The sequence below is a fragment of the Monomorium pharaonis genome, chromosome 4 (assembly GCF_013373865.1).
Source record: "Monomorium pharaonis isolate MP-MQ-018 chromosome 4, ASM1337386v2, whole genome shotgun sequence".
NCBI lineage: Eukaryota > Metazoa > Arthropoda > Insecta > Hymenoptera > Formicidae > Monomorium > Monomorium pharaonis.
The window spans coordinates 18731805-18748993 of NC_050470.1; the positions used below are offsets into that span (position 1 = coordinate 18731805).

Genomic DNA, 17189 nt, shown 5'->3' on the forward strand with positions numbered 1-17189 from the left:
ACTTTACGCTCTGATTTTACATTTTCACCAGGGATATAGGGATATGTAGACAATAACAAGTACCCATATCAATGAGTCAAATTGGCGTAGCAGATAGAGTACAAATGTTCGTCATCCTAAGGTCCCGGGTTCAAAACCTACCAGCGGCAAGTAAGAATAAAAAATAATATAATTTAAATTTAATTAATTAATAAAAATTTGACCTAAATTTAGTATGTACTGTTAATAAAAATAATTTTGAAAAAGTGAAATTTTAATTTTATTTTTTATTTTTAATTGCAATTTAAAAATATCCGATTTAAGAAATCTTTTAAATATTAGTTTCATGATATCTTTCTGTTCTCAAAAAACGGTGCATTAGTTAACATTCTGATATCATTATGTTATCTTTTAGAAGTCTCTTTATGTTATCATTTTCAGAAACAGGATATTTTTTAGAGATCTTTTTAACATATTGTTCACTGGGTGATATGTCCTATTTACCACACCTAGCTGTTATTGTCAATTCTTGTTATTCTTATTTATAAAGTTTGTGTTAATAAAACCTCTAAGAAGGATTTAAGTAAATACAGAAATTTATATATTATTTTACAGGAGTATCAACTTAGATTAGAAAGAGATGAAACGGAAGTGTTGAATTATGCACCTGCAACCATGTCCATTGAAGATGTATGTGTTGGCACAAGTCATAATAGTAAGAAACTTTATAACATTTATATATAATAAGAAAATGTATTATTATAATATACATATTGTAATATGTTAAAGCCTAAATATGATTTGATTATATTTTTACATTTTTTGAGGGAACTCATGACATTTTTCATATATGTTTAGATAGCCACTTACCTGTTACTTACCAAGAAAACGAAGCGTCTGAACATATAAAAAGAGAAGAGGCTTCTAGCGATGAACTTTGCTGAGATAATGGTATAATTAATATCTGCAGAGAAAGAAATGCAGAGGAAGAAATTTCTGCCGATGAAAATGTTACACCCAATTCGCAAACAAATGCTTCTAAGCGGTGAAGAACCGAAGACATTCCTGCGCAAGAAAATGTTGCACCCAATTCGCAAACAAATGTATTTAATCGGCGAAGAACCGAAGACATTTCTGCGTAAGAAAATGTTGCACCTAATTCACAAACAAGCGTATCATTTTTCTTGCGCAGGAATGTCTTCGGTTCTTCGCCGCTTAGAAGCATTTATTTGCGAATTGGGTGTAACATTTTCATCGGCAGGAATTTCTTCCTCTGCATTTCTTTCTCTGCAGATATCTAATTGGCGAAGAACTGAAGAAATTAGGCGTAAGTAAATATGTATAACATATATGCGCGCGCGCGCGCGCGCGCGCGTGTGTGTGTGTGTGTGTGTGTGTGTGTGTGTGTGTCAATCAATTTTGATACGTAGTTTTATAATAACAATATTTTCTCTATATTAACATTATTTTATACTTCAAATATTAACAAAATATATTACATATAAATAAATAGTTTGTTAACGCCAATTTACAAACGTATGTGTCTGTTAATTGTATTATAGTATTTAACTGGGGTTGTAATCCCAGTGAACACATTTTATAGCGGCAATATAACATGGAAGTTACATGCAATTTAACATTGTTATTCTTGTGATATGTAGGTGCTATATGACATGGAAATAACCTGTTACATAATATTTGTTATACGCAAGTGATATAGCTGTTATACATCGTTTTGGCGTTACAGTTATTCAACAAAAATTGTATAATCGTAACATAACACGTTCGTATCAATGTTATTACGGAACGATGCGTCGTAGTTGACTCAAAAATCAAACAACATTATAACATTCTGAATGACAGATCTATTTGATAATAAAAAAAATTATTATAAAGATAATGTTTTTAAAAATAACGGTTTGTCTACAATTACTGCGCACAAAAAATGCACAAAATCTAAATTCATCATGTGCTGAACAAAAACAGAATAATAAATGTATACTATTCAATTTTTCTTAGAATTATGATCTATATAGTTAACCATCTAATTAATCATTTGAACGCTTCAAAGATTAGTGCTAAATAGATCGCAATTTCCATCAAATTATTAAGGTTATGGAAAAAGAAAAATTTAACAATGAAATTAATAAGTAAATAGATTAATGCTATTTATTTTTAATATGTTTTGCAAAATTTAATTGCTTTTATAAAAAATAATATAGTCGCGTCAGTTTACATATAGGTATATGTAGACAATAACAAGTACCCATATCGATGAGTCAAATTGGCGTAGCAGGTAGAGTACAAGGTTCGTAATCCTAAGGTCCTGGGTTCAAACCTAGCAGCGGCAAGTAAAAATAAAATAAAAAATAACATAATTTAAATTTAATTAATTAATAAAAATTTATTCTAAATGTAGTATGTGCTGTTGATAAAAATAATTTTAAGAAAATGAAATTTTTATTTTATTTTATTTTTTTTTGTAACTGTTGTGTAACGGTTAGATAACATGTAATTATAACATGTTATATTGCTGAGTCGGAAATTGTAACTTACATGTAAGTTACGTGCAATTTCAGAGTAACGTAACCTGTTATATTCGGTTACATTGCTGTTACACTGCTGCTATATTACTGTGTTCACTGGGATTGTTATCTTGTAGGAAAACGTAAAGATCGAATTGGAGTACAACTGCAAGAAGCTCGTGAAAACTTTTCTAACATAGCAAAAAAGCACGCTAACATCTTAAAGGTAAATATTCACATGTAAAAATACATCATCTGATCACCAAAATTATTTCTAGGTTGAATTTAATATTTGTTATTTTGTTAGATATTTACTGGGAAAGAAAATGTTTTCTATTTTCGTTTAACATTTACTATCAGTGAGAATTCACACTTCAATGGCTGCGCATCTGAGTGCAACTTCTTGTTAGAGTCTGCTTTTTTGCCAAAATGTGAATTCTGCCTTATTATTATTTGATAATAGCAGTTTTGTTAACAAAATTGATTTCATTATTGTAAAAAAATTAGTGTGCTTTTGTATTACAATAATAAGCCTTGTTTTTATTACAGATATTTGCAGAAGCTTCAATAAAGCAAGCAGAAAATGACTCGCGATGCGTAATATTGGAAGAAAAGCGGCTTAAACTAGAAGAAAAAAAAATTGTGATAGACAGATAGATGACCAAGATTCTTTCAATTTCATTAGACAAGTTACATTAATATGATATGAAAAAAGATGTTTTTTTCTTATAGTCATACTAATAGTTATCTGTGAAAAAGTGGTTTATTTATTTAGTTAGTTGTTTTTTTGTTTTTTGTTGAGTGGGAATTTACAACTAACAGGAACGTTACATGTAACTTGGTGTTTGGTGGGAAGGATACAAGATAGCCAACAAACGTCGTTCTTTTGTGTGACTGATTCGTACTCGATATAATGTTCGCAATATAAGGAAAATTCCGCACTAAATGCTACGCTTGAATTCTAACTATGCCTCGATATTATCGATATCACGCGCATTGCTTTAACGGCGTCCGCGATAGATCCTCGACTCATTACAATTATCTCTCATAGAAGCTCTCGTCTACGGGATCTAGCCTCGGTAAAATGCGTATGGCTCGTGCTCTCGGTATGCTTAAACGGCGAGTGAATCCCGGCAATATTGTCTTACGTACTATCCCGTCGCTATACTCTGCCGTCTACAATCGGACTGTCGGCTCGACATTTTCCCCGAGGGAGGAACGATAGGCGAAAGTATTAGATCTAATAGACAGAAATCGACTCGGTCCCGCTCTACGATGACTCTTCTCGGTAATTTCACACCGCGACTGTTCTTTGCTCTCCTACCGAACGCTCGGTAGAGCAATTACGTTATTATTTCTCGCGAAATACAGGGCCGGCCGCCTCCGTCCTTACCGCGTGGTCGAAGTGGTGGCCTTACAAGTACGGTGACGTCGTCGATGGCCGTGAAACCGCTCCAGTCATAGTCTTATCGAGCAGTGAGACGGCGTGAGCGAGCGGGAACACCGCGGGCATCGATTAGGATCTGCGCATTGTCCTCGCGCATCGATCCTCGCATCGACTCGCGCGCTGATAGGGTGTCGCTCCTTCCCTTACGCTCCTGCGAGGCGAGGGCGCCTCCAGTCACAACGCCGCACAATTCAAAGGCCGCTAATCTTCACGGGCCGACGGGCTGCTGCCAAAATTTTCTTTCCTGGCGGGGTTGGCTCGGGGTTGACCAGGCCCCGGCCTTCCTAAGGTCGGCCTCGACCGCCGTTGACCGTTCCGGCGGGGATCCTCCATTCGGCTTCTGGGATGCGAGGGCGCACGCTAATCCTTCCCAGCGTCGTTCTCAGGAGTGCACCTCTCCGGCTTGCCTTTCCGGTTTCTGCAAGAAAGCGACATACGGTAGCGGCCGTTTCACGATTCTCCTTTCCTGCCGCGATAATGTCGATGATATACTTGCCAAAGTTCTTTACGATGGTCCGGGGTCCCGCCGCTCAGCCGCTCCTGCAACTGCTTCCGTTGTCCCTTAGCTGTTCCCACACTACATTGAGTCTCTCTGGCACACCACTTCTCCCGCGGATCGCGTCTTCCGTTTGGCAGGTCCCTAAGTATCTTAATAAATATTTATAATATAGATCGGAAAAGAAGAGACCGCTCTCCCGCTCAGGGCCAGGAGCGGTCCCAAATGATCTTTCCCGGTCGGGTCATACCGGCCCTTGTGACGGACGAAAAATGTCACGTCACAAAATATATATAATAAGCGATGAGAAAAGTTTTTTCTTAGTCATAATAATGAGTTACCAATGAAAGTTTATTTAGTTTTATTTAGTTTTAATCGTAACTTTTCTTATAAAAGTATAAGAATTGCAATTCTCAAAGCAGAAAAACGGATTAGTGATATTATTGCAATTGTATTTGATAGAATAAGCCATAAAAATGCTATATTGTCTGTTTTTTGTAAAACTATTTATATAAAGTATGAAAATTAAAGTACATTTCTTATAATTATACAAATAATTTTTTAATTACATCAAAATTTTAGGTTTTGTTTAATTAGTTTGGCTCAAATCGTTATCCATGGATGTATGTAAGGGGTAAACACATTTTATATTCTACCGTACTGACGAGCTATAAAATTGTCTTGTACACGCATTGCAACTGCTCACCCTGGGAGAGCTTCATCCCGTCCGAGAGCTCTACCGTTTCTTACGTGATGTAAAATTTCTTCTTCATCAACTTCAATGTCTTGTATGCGATGTGCAATTCTCATGTTGTGCAGTACAGCACATGCATTTACTATTTTACCAGCCATGTCAGGATTGTACATTAAGCACCTTTGTGCTGACAGACATCTGAACACTTTTCCATACACCAAACAAACGTTCTACACATTATCTTGCACTGCACAAATCTTTATTATATTGATATCTCGGGGTACCTACTACTTCATGTTTTAAAGGCATGAATAGCCATGGTTCCAGGTCATAACCCTCATTATCTATAAATAATATTTACATCTTTTTATACAAAGTCAAGAGGCTTAAATGATTATAAATTAACTAAGAATTTAAAGGGTACTGACAAGGGTGAGACATAATATGTTCATTTTATAATATTTAATAGAGTAAAATAAAAAAAACATAAAACATAAAACTTTTACTCAATAATTGTTTATTTTTTTTTAATATAAATCTTGTAACATACAACTTACCTATCAGCCAAGTATTGCGCTCTCTATTGTTGTATCGTCGTTCCATGATTCAACGTATGGAGGAATTTGACCATATATATGCGTCATGTCGGGCACCTGGATATCGTGCATTTACGTTTAAGATTTTTTACTCGGGATCGCAAATCTAAAAACAATATCATAAATTTTATTTAAAACATTAAAGTAATAAATATTACAAATATATTTTAATAAAAATGTATTTTGATAAGTAACAAATATATTTTGATAAGTACAACACATACCACTTGAACGATGAGTGTATGATTACCCCAATGATTAACATAAGCCTCCTCATGTTGTCACGGTGCTAATATATTTATGTGAGTACAGAGATTGCACCAATAGCACCCATAAAGGGTTGAGGTGCAGTTCTAAACTTTTCCTTAGCTTTTCCATAGCGTTCTATATCGGTAATAGGAAATTGTACCCAACGTCGAAGTAAAAGATCGTTTATAGCATTCGTCACAGCTTGTATGCATCTACTGACAGTTGGTTGACGGCAATATCCCACTATTCTCCAATTGCACATTGGTAACACCCAACTGCATAAAATCGGAGAGCCGTTAATATCTATAAAAATATGTTGTGAGCGAAACACTCACAACCAATAAATTGATATTATAAAATAAAGGAAATAAAATATTAAAATTATAAGATAGCTCGCCGAGGAAGGCTCGCTATCACAAGGTGTCAGGTGACACATGCCTCGTGCGCTGCCGGCCGGTCATCGCACTGGGCAACGCACCAGCCACCTTAAAGAAGTAGCGAAGCCAGCTTAGCAACAATCATGCCACCGGAAATGCATACCTGCATTTTGGCAATTGTTGCTAAACTCGCAAATATTTCCCGCGCGCCGGATGCGCGCGGGAATGACCATATATGGTCATGCGGAGGGCCCGATGCCCCCACTAATAATTAAATCCGCGACACTATTTAAGCCGCTGCCGAACAGCGACCAGCGGGATCAGTGATTAGAAATCAAGCCGATACGTACGGCCCGCACGAGTGAATTAAGAGTTCGGAACTTAGCCGCTAGCAAATCTCGAGCGAGAGACGAGACGACGCGTTAACTCCGAGTCACGCGCCGTATCTAATCTAGTGTAACACGACGCGGCACCTTCGCCGACCGCAACCAGTGTACAACAACAGAGAAATAAATCTTTTATATCAATTTAACTTAGAATCAGTGAGTGAGTGATTTGAGGACCCTGCCTACAAAAGCCGCCTCTTTCCGCGAGTTCCTACTCCTTGGGCAGCAACGAATCCCGAAAGATCTTTTGTCGCACCGCAAGGTACGGCAAAAATATTTTGTTGTACCGCAAGGCGCAACAAAATTGGTGGCAGAGGTGGGATTAACTGCCAGGAAGGAAGGCAAACAACTCCAACGAGGAACTACCTACAAGGCCAAGGGACCTACGTCACGAGCCGAGAGCAGCTGAACGACCTCGAGGACCAGCTGACTGGACGAGCCCGCCGAGCAGAACGCAGCCACGGCTCAACACTCGACGCAGCGTAATCAGTGACACCGGAGTACCGACCTACCGCAATACACAGCTAACAACATGAAGCAAAGCGCAGCGTTACTGTAAGTCGAAATAATATTGTACAAAGCGAAATACGAAGGGCAAAGCGATAAGCCCTACTAATAGTAAAAACGTGCTGATCCCCCGGTAATCACATAACGATTATCGTAAGCGTAGAATAGGCGTGAATGTCAAAAAACAACGACGCTGCTATAGCAAACGACTCGTGGTTGCATAGCGAGCAAGCCACTCGAGCTATCGAATACTGTGAACAAGCCGTCATAGAAGCACGCGATAGAGTCCGTAGAGAACTAGATCCGTACGATAGCAAGTTACCGGAAAACGTCGTCCGCGAACGAGAATTCCCATTCGCGAACCTCGACGCGAGTTTGTTTCAAAACGAATTCAACGCGACACGGCAACACCGTGTAGAACGACGAACACGACCGTACGAGAGTCGCACCCCTAGTCGCGTTTCGTCACGAGGCGAGTTCTCACTCACGTTATACGAGTCCGACATTTTCGACCCAGCTGACTTTTTTCAAACGAACGCGATGCCTAACGACGAACAAGCAGAAACCCAACAATTCATCGCCGGTGCAGAACAGGAATTACAGAACCTGCACCAAGAACTAAGTGCTAATGCGCCAAGACTCGCACGCACTGCTACTCAAAGAGACGATGTGCAGGAAATACGGGAAGCCTTACGTGCAATGATGCACGAGGTCCGGAGACTGACCACCGAAGTCAACAAGGTGCGAGAAACAAATTCGCGAACACTACGTACGCACGTGCCTCGACAAACGCGATATAGCCGGCGTGAAACCGCGTTCGAGTACCCGGACGACGACGTGCGCCGACAGAGAGGTCGCGGAATATTCCCAGGTAGCAAGGTGACGTTAATACGACGTCAATAATTCGTCATTTAAGGTCGCAGACGTCATGTTACCAAATTAAGACGTAATAGTAACGTCATTTTTTGACCTATTAATTACGTCAGTCATTTATCCATCCTACAACGTATTTCCGACGTCATATTCTTGACTAATTAATAACGTCAGTTAATTGATCATTTTACGACGTATTAATAAGATTTTATTAGTGACTAATTACTGACGTTAACTATAATTCTTTGTAATAATTGACGATTTAACCTCAAAAGACAAATTATTGAGGTCTAGGGGACGACACCTTGCTACCTATAACTATTAATCATTATTTAAAGATTGGTTAATAAACAACATTATTAAAATTAATATAATATTTTATATAATTAATACTATCAATATTTTAGAATCATCCCAGGCAGCACATAATATTTATGATAAATATTTATTAATATTTATTAATATTTATTTTTTCAAAATATTATATAAATATTTTACACATATTTTATATATACGAAGAAAAAAATCTTTATTCAACATATTAAAATATAGATTAAATATTTTATATAATATTTATGGTAAATAAAAGATAAAGATTTGTATAAGTAATATTATGTAAATATTTATAAATATTTTTATAATATTTATGATAAATCTTTATGATTTGTCAAATCTAAGACCACAAAAATATTTATAAAATATTTGGATAAATATTTATAAAATATTTAAATAAATATTATAAATATTTTATCAATATTTTATAAATATTGCGTTTTGTCTGAGGTATAATTTAGCTTTATCAAAAGAACAAAGCAAAAACATATTTCTATAAGTTATTCCACATATTATTTTGCATATGTAAAAATCAGGAAAAAAACTGTAAATTTATATTTATTTATAAAAATATTAGTTAACTACAAGTTTCATGTTTCTCGCATCTATTGAACTGATCTATAACAAATATGTATTCATGATCATCAAGTGTTCATGGATCATCACAAAGGGCTAGGTAGTGTACGATCTTCGAAGTCAAGCAACGTCGACGGCGGTTCAGACCCAGACAGCACATGTAGATTATGAGAACGATAATAGGATATTGCGAAAGTATATTGCAATATTCGTATAATATTAGAGATACGTCTGTGATATGGCGAGTATATACTCATAACGTATTATGTCCGCGTTGCCTTATCCCATAGAATTTCGCTGGCAGTTTATGAGAATATACCGAATATATCTTAAGAATGTTATACGTATGTCTAAAGTATATCTTCAGTATATTCACAATATGTCTACAGTATGTTCACATTATATGGGCTCATGCATAATGAGAGGAATAAGGAACAAGGAATTAAACATACAGAATTAGCAAGAAGAAATAAGAAGAGGAATTAATCATTTCGCACATCAGGAAGCTATCGCAAGAAATGAAGCGTAATATCTGTTGAATACGCTGGGGTGCTTTGGGAAATTATGCTCAGATAATTGTAGGTTATAACCTAAATAATATATGTATGTATATATATATATATATTATTATTATAGTTTACGTTACTATATTATATCTTATGTGCATACCAGAGTTATCTGGGCGTAATTCCTGAGAAAACCACGTTGTCCGTGAGTTCGTGTTCGCACGTTCACACCCTACACTTCACCACGTGTCTGCATCACACGGCAGACGAAAATGCGTAACGTTACAGATCATAGATAGCGTTGACATGATTCACTTTCGATATTACGCGGATATTTTGGAAATATGTGATAGATATACATGAGATATATCATAGGATATTTTACGGATGTTTTGAGTATATTAGATATAATCTCAGTATATTCAGTAGGAGTTGCGAAGTTCAGTCGCTATATTCTAAGTTTATCTTGAGGATATATCAAAATGACATTCTACTGAGACGTTATATGAATGTTTTACGTATATTCGGTATGATCACAGTACATTACGTATGAGAGTATAATATTCGTACGATATCTGGTGCTGTCTGGGGAGTTGGATGGGTAACCGCGGAAGTTAGGCAATTCCAAATGTAACTATGGTGTGGTGGGTCGTGATGCTTGTTGAGAAACAACGTAGATTTTTTTTACATTATAATTATGTTATTTCGATATTTTCATAATGCAAGTACTGCATATATAGGACATGTACCCGAAATATTTTCTAAAACGTCAAAATAACGGCTTTTACTACCTGGGATAGTCATAAAAATGACGTTAAAATGTCGTCTTTATTAAATGTAATCTAAAAACCTATGTTTTGTCATAAAAATAACAATAAAATACCGTCAAATGTACGATATTAGCTTTTTGAAAATGACGTCAATAATATGAAAATAATGACGTATTTTTGACGTCAATATATGACGTCGTTAAGATGAGACAAATGTACGTCAGTTTTACGACATTTAGACGTCATTTTATCTCGACATTATGACGTCTGGTTCGTCATAAAATGACCAAAAAATGCCGTCAATTAAACGTCACCTTGCTACCTGGGTTGTCACTAAAAGAAGCCCGCGGAATGATACCTGAGTTCGACGGCAACGCGAGTAAATTACAGAAGTTTTTGAGCACCATGACTTACGCGATCGAAAACATAGAGCCGTCGGATGAAGTATCCTTACTAGGCGCGATATTGTGTACCAAACTGAAAGGACGCGCCATGTTAGATTTTCAGACACGAAAGATAAGCGATTTCGTGCAATTAAAAACGGAATTAGAATCGTGTTATGCGAGTAAACGAAGCACAACACATTTACAGCTCGATTTCAATACCCTGAAGCAAAAACTAGGAGAAAGCGCTCAAGCCTACGGACTGCATACAGATAAGCTCACGATAGATCTGTACGAGTCGATGATCGAAGGCCGACACCAATACACGGCCGAGCATAAGCGCATCATTTTAGAAATGCTGCAGCAGCAAGCATTGGAAAATTACCAAATAGGGCTACGCGAAGATACAAAGGCGGTAGTCCGATCGCGCGGATACGTTACGCTACAGGACACGATAGCAGCCGCAAGCGCAGAGGAAAGAATCAAGGGTCCCGCCGTGAGTAACACGAGACGGACACCCGACTCGCCGAGGCACTACAACAAGTCCGATGCCCGTTGCCGAAATTGCGGCAAGTATGGCCACTACAGTAAGGATTGCCGGAATAACAGGAGCAGTAATAGATACGCCCTGCCGCAACCCGACAAATGTATAAATGCAATCGACAAGCATTGCAACTATTGCAAAAAACGCGGACACACTCGCAACGAGTGTTGGAATCTACACGGACGGCCTAAAGCAAAGGTACCGAACGCGCAAGGAAAGATGCAAAGCGCCGAGATAACGGGAGCAAGAAAGAAAGCGATAACGCAGAAAAGAAACTCTGACTCGGAGCACAGTAGCGAGGAAGAAGGAGCGACGAGCCGCACGCAGAGTACGCGCGCTCGAGCGTATCAAGTGACACGTAAGACGAGACGGCACCCGATGCGACGGTATTGACCTAATTACGCTCCCAATCAAAGAAACGCGCACTGGTACAATCGACATGTTGTTCGATTCAGACGCAACGATATCGTTAATAAAGGTAAAGAACCTAAAGGGAAAAACAAGAATTTATCCCGAAGAAGTATCATTGGTAGGAATAACTGGCCACCGAGTGCATACTATAGGAAAGATGCAAGCCACTATCAAGATAGGCGAGCGAGAAATTAAACACGCCATATACGTGGTAAGAGACGATTTCCGGGTGACCTCCTTTTGGACACGTAACGATTGGACACCGCTCGATTGGACACGCACGATTGGACACGCACGATTGGACACGGCTCGATTGGACACCGCACGATTGGACACCACACGATTGGACACCGCACGATTGGACACCGCACGATTGGACACCGCATTATTGGACACCGCACGATTGGACACCGCATTATTGGACACCGCACGATTGGATACCGCATTATTGGACACCGCATTATTGGACACCGCACGATTGGACACCGCACGATTGGACACCGCATTATTGGACACCGCAGTCTTCTAGTGAATAACATTTATATATCATATGACAGATTATCTAAGCTTAGAAATATCTGGCAGAAAAAAGCTTCGATTTGCCAAAAAAAAAATTGAATTTTAAATATCTATATACGTATTTTTAGGAGCATCTCGTTTTGCGTGGAAAGTTTCAAACCTATGTGGTGCAGAAAATGCTCGCACGCACACACACACACACACACACACACACGGGGGGGTGCAAGGGGGGCCTTCGGCCCCCCCTCCCGCACCCACCCCGTCCAAGTCGCTAACCCATGCAAACTGTATTAGAAATCTGCATACACACACGTAAATGTGTGTGTGTGTCCAATTGTACGGTGTCCAATAATGCGGTGTCCAATAATGCGGTGTCCAATAATGCGGTGTCCAATAATGCGGTGTCCAATCGTGCGGTGTCCAATAATGCGGTGTCCAATAATGCGGTGTCCAATCGTGCGGTGTCCAATCGTGCAGTGTCCAATAATGCGGTGTCCAATCGTGCGGTGTCCAATCGTGCGGTGTCCAATCGTGCGTGTCCAATCGTGCGTGTCCAATCGAGCGGTGTCCAATCGTTACGTGTCCAAACGGGATACTCCCCGATTTCCCTATGGAATACGAGGGGATAATCGGCCTCGATTTTCTGCGCAAACAGCATGTATCATGCGATTATAAAAATAAGACAGTGACTATAGAAAATGTCACCCTGCGACTTAAACCGTATAATAAGATTATTTTAAAACCACGCAGCGAAACCATCGTTCGTGCAGTAACGAACCGAAATAAAACCGGAGTAATCCGAGCCAAAGAAACTTCGCCCGGCATCTATATTGGCAGATGTATGGTAGAGCCGAAAAATTTTATGTGCCCTATAAGCATAATTAACACCACGGATAAACCAGTGGAAATCACCACACCGATCGTTACCGTGGAAGATATCGAAGAAGACGTCATGCAACAAGTCTATGTCGTGACCTCCGAAACGGACTGCGAGACAAAGCTTCCCCGCGGAGAACGCATATGACAACTATTACGCACACAGCATCTCAATCCAGAGAAACGAAAAGCACTCAATTGGATATGCAACGAATATCAGGATATATTTCATTTAAACGGAGAACCTCTGACGTGTACCTCGACGGTGAAACACGAGATCAGCACGCGAGCCAACGCCGCGCCTGTGAACGTGCGACCGTATCGCCTCCCCGCCAAACATAAGGAGGAAGTGAGTACACAAATAAAGGAAATGCTGAAAAATAGCATTATTCGCACTAGTACGAGCCAGTGGAACGTACCTTTGTTAGTTGTGCCGAAGAAAGCTGACTCGACTGGAAAATCACGACTTCGAATAGTAATTGACTTTCGAAAGTTGAATAATTTGACTATTGGCGACTCATTTCCACTGCCAAATATTGATGAAATATTAGACCAGTTAGGAAATGTTAAATATTTCACGACGCTAGATCTAGCGTCGGGGTACCACCAGATACCCATGGCTGAGCATGATAAGCCGAAAACCGCATTCTCGACACCGTATGGACACTACGAGTACAATCGGATGCCGTTCGGACTTAAAAATGCGCCAGCCACATTCCAGAGGCTAATGAATTCTGTGCTTACTGGAATGCAAGGACTTAGATGCCTCGTGTATTTAGATGACATTGTCATATACGGCTCAAGTCTAAAGGAACATAACAAGCGCTTAGAAGAAGTGCTACTACGTCTACGGGAAGCTAATCTAAAACTACAACCCGATAAGTGCGAGTTCCTTCGAAAAGAGGTAAATTACCTCGACCATATTGTTTCTGAGGACGGGATAGCACCCGACCTCGGAAAATTACAGGCAATCAAAGATTTTCCAGAACCACGCAAGGTCAAGAATATTCAATCCTTCATCGGACTTGCTGGTTACTATCGAAAATTTATCAGCGACTTTTCTAAAATCGCTAAGCCAATGACGAAGCTAACTAAGAAAACTGAAAAGTTTGTCTGGACTACCAAACAGCAGATAGTGTTCGATACATTGAAGAAAAAATTGATGACGGCACCCGTGCTACAATATCCGGACTTCACCAAGGAATTCAATGTGACCACGGATGCTTCCGACTATGCAATCGGAGCAGTCCTGTCACAGGGACCGGTAGGTAGCGAACGTCCAATTGCTTACGCAAGCCGAGTGTTAAATCGCGCGGAGCAAAATTATAGCACTACCGAAAAGGAGCTGCTAGCAATCGTATGGGCTGTCAAGCATTTCCGCCCATATGTGTACGGCGTAAAATTTAAAATAGTGACAGACCATAAGCCACTTACATGGTTATTTAGCGTAAATGACCCCGGATCGCGACTGATTCGGTGGCGACTAAAACTAGAAGAGTATGATTATGAGATCATACACAAAGCCGGTCGAGCGAACGCGAACGCCGACGCGCTGAGTCGAAACGTGAAGCGGGAGGCTCACGTTACGGAAGACTCGGATAAGATCCTCGCGCTTGAAGAAGACACTGTACACACACAATTAAGCACGCCGATAAAAAATAATGAAAGTATACAGGAGTATACTAAAGAAGAAAAGAAACAGATTCTATATGAATACCACGATGCCCCGACAGGAGGACATCAGGGAATTGAGCGAACAATAAGAAGAATACGCCTAAAACACAACTGGCATGGATTAACAGCCGACGTAGAGAGATACATAAAGAAATGCGAGCTCTGCCAGAAGAACAAACTCTCTCGCAGAATTAAAGCACCGCTAGTTATCACCGATACACCAAGCCGACCCTTTGAAAAGTGCACGCTGGATATCGTCGGACCGTTAACTTTAACAAACAACGAAAATCGGTACCTGCTGACATTTCAGGACCACCTAACAAAATTTAGTAAGGCTATGCCCCTTCCTAACCAAGAAGCGAATACCGTAAGTAAGGCATTCGTGACGAAACTCGTTCTTGAATATGGAATTCCGGAATGCATCTTAACAGATCAGGGAACTAATTTTATGAGCGAAGTATTTAAGAATACTTGCAAACTGCTCAAAATTAAGAAGATACAGACGATAGCTTATCACCCTGAAAGCAACGGCGTATTAGAACGATCGCATCGAACCTTAGCCGAGTATCTAAGGCATTTCATTAATAAGGAACAGACGGACTGGGACGAGTGGATTCCGTATACTAACTACACCTATAATACCACCCCCCACACCGCAACAGGGTATACTCCCTTCGAATTAATTTACGGGCATCCCCCCGAATTACCAACAGCGCTAGCCAAGCCGCCTAAAAAGACGTACAGCTACGATGACTATTCGCTCGAGTTACGGGAGAGATTACGTGCCACTAATAGTATCGCCAAAGATAATATAAGGGATGAAAAGCAAAAGTCGAAAGATTATTACGATCGATCCGTAAAGGAAACTAATTATAAAATTGGCGATAAAATCCTACTCTTCGACGAAACGCTTCGCCGAGGGCGTTCTAAAAAATTAGACGCGCAATGGACCGGACCCTATACAGTTACCGAAAGACATTCGCATGTTAATTATACGGTAAAAAGGGGAAGACGGACAATCCGCGTACACGTAAATCGCATTAAACCGTTCATTGAGGGATAACGCGAAAATAAAAAAGAGAGAAAGTAGAAATAATAATAGATACACACAATCATACACATGCTAACGCAAGAATTACAAATAATAATAATAATAATAAATAAAAATAGACTCACCAGGTTGAAAACCGCCAGAGAAATCCATCCGGCACACAAAATAGAAAAGGGGAAAATATTAATAAGATGCAAGGTAGTAATAATAAACCACCTTGCAGGGGACTTCTCATATGTATCTACCTGGCAACAGCAGCTCAAGGAAGCGACACGCTGTATCAAGTGGAAAAATTCACCCATCATCCGGGGATCTACTATGAGAAAATAGGTAGACTCCGACCAATAGAATCGCAATGGAAACTAATAATTAAGATAAACACCGCGTCTTTATCAAAAAGACTGACGCAAATTGAAAAATATGTACAAAAAACTGACAACTTATGTAGAATCGACTGATCCTGCGAATAACTGACACATATAAGACGCCGACAGTACAAAAACGAGGACTGATCGACGGAGTAGGCTCAATAGCCAAATCGCTATTCGGTACAATGGACGCCGACGACAAAAAGACAATTGACGAACAACTCGCAATACTACATGACGTACAACAGTCATCACAGCACGCAGTAAAAAACCAATTAAAAATAATACAGGCAACTATAGCACACATCGACGAGACAGAAAAAACAGTACAACATAACGAGTACCTCCTCGCGAACGCAACCAAAAATCTTAAGCTAGAACTACTAGAAAGCGAACGCGCAAACAACATACAATCGAATTTTATAATTATTAGCACCGTACTGTCAGAATTAACTCGCGATGCGGAAGACGTCTTAAATTACGTCACCCTATTAAAAAGGGGTATGATGCACCCCAGACTAACGTCTATAGACCATATTATACAACTGCTCAAAGACGCGAACTCTCAACTCCCGGAGGGACTCTACTTTCCATTTAGAGCGAACCAGGAAGAATGGTCAACTATTGAACAATTCGCACTTGTAAGCGCATACTGCGACAGCGTAAATATATACACGATTTTGCGTTTTCCATTAATATCGACGTCAAAGTACGAAATATTAAATGTGATAGCACTACCTGTGCCAGAATATGATAACACATTCTCTGTAATAGACATCAGGTATCCGACCATAGCGATAGACGGGGATCAGCACATGTATATAACCTTACCGCGCAACGATTTACAAAATTGTATGAAGATAAATAAAGATTACCTATGCGAGCGAAATTATCCTGTGAACAGGATTAATCCACACTCTGTGTGTGAAGTCAAAACGTTTTTAGAAACCGATAGGTATCACCAAAATTGTAACATTAAAAGCATAGCGTCTAACCATAGTTTTTGGATAGCCTTAGGCGACTCGCACTCATGGCTATATTCCGTACAG

At 39.4% G+C, this 17189-nt stretch overlaps 1 protein-coding gene across 9 annotated transcripts in view; it reads right to left on the reverse strand.

The window, feature by feature from the left end:
- Window positions 1-3158: 3158 nt before the first annotated feature.
- The window catches only part of LOC105835119 (C-terminal-binding protein), a 230170-nt gene continuing 216139 nt past the window's right edge, over window positions 3159-17189 (reverse strand). For 8 of the 9 annotated variants that reach the window (XM_036285588.1, XM_036285583.1, XM_036285577.1 and 5 more), the window contains 3 exons: window positions 5962-6261; window positions 5699-5843; window positions 3159-5485 (listed from right to left, as the gene is read on the reverse strand). In XM_036285588.1, coding sequence (XP_036141481.1) covers window positions 6036-6261 — 226 coding nt within the window. In that variant the 3' untranslated portion in view covers window positions 3159-5485; window positions 5699-5843; window positions 5962-6035. The remainder of the gene's footprint in view (window positions 5486-5698; window positions 5844-5961; window positions 6262-17189) is intronic. The other variant, XM_036285576.1, reaches the window with a different exon arrangement.